Source organism: Mustela nigripes, chromosome 9, assembly GCF_022355385.1.
Source record: "Mustela nigripes isolate SB6536 chromosome 9, MUSNIG.SB6536, whole genome shotgun sequence".
NCBI lineage: Eukaryota > Metazoa > Chordata > Mammalia > Carnivora > Mustelidae > Mustela > Mustela nigripes.
Window position 1 is genome coordinate 27132358 of NC_081565.1, and position 6120 is coordinate 27138477.

General features: G+C 35.4%; 1 protein-coding gene across 1 annotated transcript; it reads left to right on the forward strand.

The window, feature by feature from the left end:
• Positions 1–1369: 1369 nt before the first annotated feature.
• LOC132025066 (olfactory receptor 13C7-like) lies at positions 1370–2341 on the forward strand. Its single transcript, XM_059412242.1, has one exon. It carries the CDS (start codon positions 1379–1381, stop codon positions 2339–2341), a length of 963 nt encoding a protein of 320 aa, XP_059268225.1. The 5' UTR covers positions 1370–1378.
• Positions 2342–6120: the final 3779 nt, after the last annotated feature.

Below are 6120 nucleotides of genomic sequence, written 5' to 3' on the forward strand. Positions count from 1 at the left end.
TGTCTCCCTCCCAATCCCATCTTGTTTCATTTATTCTTCTTCTACCCACTTAAGCCTCCATGTTGCATCACCACTTCCTCATATCAGGGAGATCATATGATAGTTGTCTTTCTCTGCTTGACTTATTTCGCTAAGCATGATACGCTCTAGTTCCATCCACGTCGTTGCAAATGGGTATTTAAAAAAAAGATTTTATTTATTTAACAGAGAGAGAGAGAGATCACAAGTAGGCAGAGAGGCAGGCAGAGAGAAGAGGAAGCAGGCTCACTGCTGAGCAGAGAGCCCGATGCGGGGCTCGATCCGAGGACCCTGAGATCATGACCTGAGCTGAAGGCAGAGGCTTAACCCACTGAGCCACCCAGGTTCCCCCATTTCTGGCATTTTAATTTAGAAACATTGTACTTCTAGTCAAGTGTGGATATAAATAATTAGAATGTATCAGTAATGCTTAAGAATATTTTGAATGACCTATCCCACTTTATTATGGGTGTTCTGAATATGCAGTGAGAAAAAAATTGATAGAGCAACTGTTTGAGCAGAAGCTGATTTCTGTGCAGAAAAGTAGTATGTATTTTCTTATACCTGCAAGTAAAAGAGTAAATCCCCCATCACTTGAGTTTCTTAGGTTATATCTTTATTATGATTTGTAGATTGAGACATGAACACTAGAGTTTTTCTGAGATCTACTTATAATTCATTATATATATATATATAAGGCAAGACAATAGACACCCCAATTTTTACTGAGAAATACAATAATTTTATCTAAAAATGTTTCCTTTTTCTTTTACAACTATTAGTAATGTCTAGTTAATATTCTTAAGATATTACAGGTATATATTTCCTCCCAGATTTAAATTAAACCAAATTGCTTTTTCTAAAAATGTATCTTTTCAGCTTGTTTTTCTAGCCACAAGATTCTGAAACTGAGATGAAACCATTAAAGCAGGACTTACATACACCATTTTATTTTAGTAACTGTAGGACAGTAATTTTTGTTGATGCTAACATATTAGTTGTGTTCCAGATTGTTTGGTCAAAATGTTATGGTGACATTGCATTCAAAATAATTTCAAATTCATAATGTAAATGAGGTACATAATTCTAACCCAGTTGTATGTTTTCTGATTCTCTTTTCTAACAAGGACTTTTTTTTTTTTTTAATTTTTGAGCTGAAGTCTCCATGAGACCTAAAATTCTAACTGAGCTTAGAGAATCTTACCATATTCTTATGCTATCTGTGCATCTATTTATAAGTCTATATTACCCATAAGGGAAGCCACTTAAGGATACAAATAACTTTTGCAAACACTGTTGTAACAGATCCACAGGTATTCTGGCTGCCACAGAATTCATTTTAGTGAAAGAAAATATTAACATGGGAAAGACCAATCAGTCTTCTGTGACAGAATTTGTCCTTTTGGGACTTTCTGGCTATCCAGAACTTGAGGCCATTTATTTTGTGCTGGTCCTATGTATGTACCTAGTGATCCTGCTGGGAAATGGAGTCATCATCATTGTAAGTGTCTGTGACACCCACCTGCACACCCCCATGTACTTTTTCCTCAGTAACTTATCATTCTTGGATATTTGCTATACCAGTTCTTCTATTCCCCTATTTCTCAGCAACTTCTTAACGTCAAAGAAAACCATTTCCTTCTCTGGATGTGGAGTGCAAATGTTCCTCTCCTTCGCTATGGGAGCCACAGAGTGTGTCCTTTTAAGCATGATGGCATTTGACCGCTATGTGGCCATCTGTAACCCTCTGAGATACTCCATCATAATGAGCAGGACTTCATATGTGCCCATGGCTGCTGGGTCCTGGATTGCAGGGGGTGTCAATTCTATGTTGCAGACCTCTCTTGCAATGCGGCTTCCTTTCTGTGGGGATAATGTCATTAATCACTTTACTTGTGAAATCTTGGCTGTCTTAAAATTGGCCTGTGCTGATATCTCCATAAATGTTATTAGTATGGCTATTGCTAATATAATTTTTCTTGTGGTCCCAGTACTTTTCATTTTCGTTTCCTACGTTTTCATTCTCTCCACCATCCTGAAGATTCCTTCTGCAGAGGGGAAGCGCAAAGCCTTCTCCACTTGCTCCGCCCACTTAACAGTGGTGATTATATTCTATGGAACCATCCTCTTCATGTATGCAAAACCCAAGGCTAAAGACTCTTCTGGTGCAGACAAAGTACAAGTCACAGACAAAATCATCTCTCTCTTCTATGGAGTTGTGACACCTATGCTCAATCCCCTCATCTATAGTTTGAGGAACAAAGATGTGAAGGAAGCTACAAAGAATGTACTGTGTCAGAAATGCTCCTCAGAGAGAATGTGAATATTTTTTAAAGAAATTCCTTTACTCTAAATGAAGGACTAGTTCTCATCTCGAGGTTCCAAAATAAATGTAAGGGCCAGTGATACCATTAATTCCTGAAATTCTCATTTTTCTGTTCCTGATATTTAAATGTGAGAGAAATGTAGAGCCTACCATTTTTCTTCATGACTGGATTAAGGAGATGGACAGCAATTTATGGGTAAAAGGTTCTCATCGAAATTATCCATCTTCTCCTGGATAACTGATTCTAGTTTAACTCTGGAATAGTGAGTTCTGTAATCTTATGTGAAAGGAAATGTCATTTTACTAGCTTAACTTCTTGTCTTCTATGTGCACTGGTTTTCTAGTCTCTTATCTTTCTTAGGAAGATAAAGTAGAACTCAACAAAAATAATTTCTAATGGGTAGTCTTTGATCATAGAAAGGAAGAGTAAGCATTTTAGGATGTTAGGTACCTAGTCTGTGTATATGCCAAAGAGAGACAAGAGTGGTAAAATGAAGCTATTTTTTTTAGGGCTGATTTCCTTTTAGCTGCAAACTGGCAGGCACACTTCTGTGCAGAAGTGTCTTAGGCAATGTGAGTCATTGTGCCGACACCCCAGCTGATGGGGAGATTTGGCTTATCATAGGTTTTGATAGATGAGCAGTGGCATCTTTGAGTGAAAACCATTGTTACTGTTAAATGACTCAAAAAATTAGTTTCTAAGGAACTTGTTTGCATAATTTTCTAAGACCATAGTAATAATGGGTTTAGAATGTCAATAATTAGGTATTTTTGCATTTATATGAATTTCCTGTAGAATATGAGCTTTCTATTCATTCATTTATTCCTTCATTCAGTTATTCAAGCAACCAATATTTACTGAATAGCAATTTTGTGTCAAGCATTATGCTAACTACTGGCAATATCAAAAAACTAAATACATTGCGATAAAACCCAAAACATGATCAAGGAGTGCACAGTCCTGTGGAATACAGACTGACACTTATTTTGAGGACAAAATTATTAAAGACTATTCACAGCATATCCCTTTCCCCTACTTTCTAAGCTGGATCCTTTGTTTTTCATTCATAGTCTGTTAGATATTATTGGGCTGAACAGAATAATGAGTGGACTTGGAGTAGTTTAAATGGGATAAACTGATCTTCATATAGAAGGACTTGGACCAGCTGTAGAAAAGAAATAAGAGAGGACAATGAGAAAGAGAGGATAATGCAATGAGGAAGAAAGTAGTGCATACTAGAGATTTGGAAGATAAATACAGGAATGGAAAAGTAAAGACAAATAGGCTTTGCATCTTGCTTTTGAGTAGTGTTCTGCAATGGCAGAAATGGGATAAAATGAAATAAAACAAGTATACATTGTGATTAAAATATAGGATGATACTAAAAACAATAAAGTCACAGAAAAACATCTTCCAGGTGTGAATTATAAACATTTTACCTGGTTCTGAAGAATAAGCAATCTTTTCCAAGTGGAAAGTGGGGGACAGACATTCCAGGTAAAGAGCACAACAGAACATTTTCAAAGGAAGACAGGGTTTGGGTGCCTTATTTAATAATAGGGTGTATTTTTACCATGAATAAAAATAGAAGGACTAGTAAGATGGACCCAATAGAAGGATATCATGAATTCAGAACTGGCTTCTTTCTGCTCCCACATTGTTAGGTCCCTTAGAGTTCTGCTAGACTCCAACACTTACTCATAGAAGAAAGCCACACTGCTATGGCTTTCCTGTAATTTTCTTTGGAAAAATGCTTCCTAGGATGGTATGTCCAAGTGAGGGTTCTTCTTCCCATTTCAGCTCACAGCCACACTCCTTCTGGTTTAAAAGTGTTAAGCTGGGACAATGGTTATGGACCAATAGGACATAATTAGCCCCTTTTCCTTTGTCATATAAAATACACATCTAATATATTCACAAATGACATAAATTACTTTTTATAGGACTATACACATGTAGTGGTTTCAAATGAAGACAGAGATTTCCAGATTGTCCAGTTTTTTCTAAATTGATCTACATTGTCCTGCCTAATAAGATGCCATCTGTATGGGATGGAACTGTGTCATTTTCCCACAGACTGGAATTTATAAAATGAGCCAGATATCAGCTCTTGGGTTTCGGGCTTCTTGGTGGAACACACATGATTACTGAGTCTTCTAAAAGATGGACTTCAATGATATCAAGGATCAAGGATCTGAGCTAGAAGGTATATTACATCCTTTTGTGGTTAAATATTCCAGTAACACCATAAGAATGTGTTATTTTAAATTGCATTGATGACATAATATGTGTGTGATCATATAACCTGATTTGTATGCAATAGTCCGAGTTATGTCTCTTGTCCCAGTATAATTGCTAATAACACCCTGTTTCAGCTTTGAAAGTTTGCTGATTTGGATGATAAGTGATATTGTGGCCCTTGTTACAGGGTAGTGTTCCTCAGAAATACTGTTGCTCCATTTCTTTTTTTAAAAATTTTTAAATTTTTTATAATCATATAATATGTTGCTCCATTTCTATCAGGCCGGGAAATTGGTGGATTCTAAGGGTTTCTTTCTTAGTGAGGTACTAGTGCAATATTTGTATTTTCTTAAATATACATTGCTGTGGCTAGACCTTTTCATTGCTCCATCCTCCAAAAGGTTATCTTTTGATCAAAACAAATAGAATAAAACAAATATAATATCATAAAGCGGTTTGTGGGAAAGTCAAGTCCTTTTAGCATAAACTTTATGATCATCTGTCAATTTCTACAGAAAAAGCTACTGGAATTATGATTAGGATTATGTTAATTTTAAAGGTAAATTTGGGGAGAACTATTTCAACAATACTAAGTAAATTCATCAACATAGTTTATCCATTTATTTTGGTTTTCTTTAATTTTTCTTAAACAGTTTTGTAGTTTTGGTATATAAGTCTTATTTCTAAATAAATTCTGTTTATTCTTTTTTTTATTGTTATGTTATGTTAGTCCCCATACAGTACATCATTAGTTTTTGATGTAGTGTTCCATGATTCATTGTTTGTGTGTAACACCTAGTGCTCCATGCAATACTGTTTATTCTTTAATATTTTTGATGCTTTTAAAAAATTTTTATTTTTTTAAAGATTTGAGAGAGAACGAGCGCACGGGGAGGGGAAGAGGGAGAAAGAGAGACTCTCAAGTAGATCCCGTGTTGTGTGTGGAGCCCCACACAGGGCTTGATCTCATTATTCTGAGATCATGACTGGAGCCAAAATCAAGAGTCAGACACTCAACCAATTGCGCCACCCAGGTGCCACTGATGGTATTTTAAAGGGATTAAAACAAAACAAAACAAAACAAAAAAACCCTTCTCAGGATTGCTCTATTTGGGGTCTTTTGTGGTTCTGTATAAATTTTTGGTATCTTTCCCTATTTCAATGAAAAATGCCATTGGGGTTTTGGTAGGGATTGCATTGAATTTGTAGATTTGGGTAGTATGGATATTTTAACATTAGTAATTTTTTCCAATCCATGAACACATAATATTTTTCCATTTATTTGTGTCTTTAGTTTCTTTCATTGATGTCTTATAATTTTCAGTGTGCTGGTCTCTCACCTTCTTGGTTAAATTTATTCCTAGGTATTTTATTCTTTTTGATGTAATTGCAAGTGGAATTATATTCTTAATTTCTCTTTCTGTTAATTCATTACTAGTGTATAGAAACACAACTTATTTTTATATATGGATTTTGCATCCTTCAACTTTATTGAAATCATTTATTAGTTTTAAACTTTTTTTGGTGGGGGGAG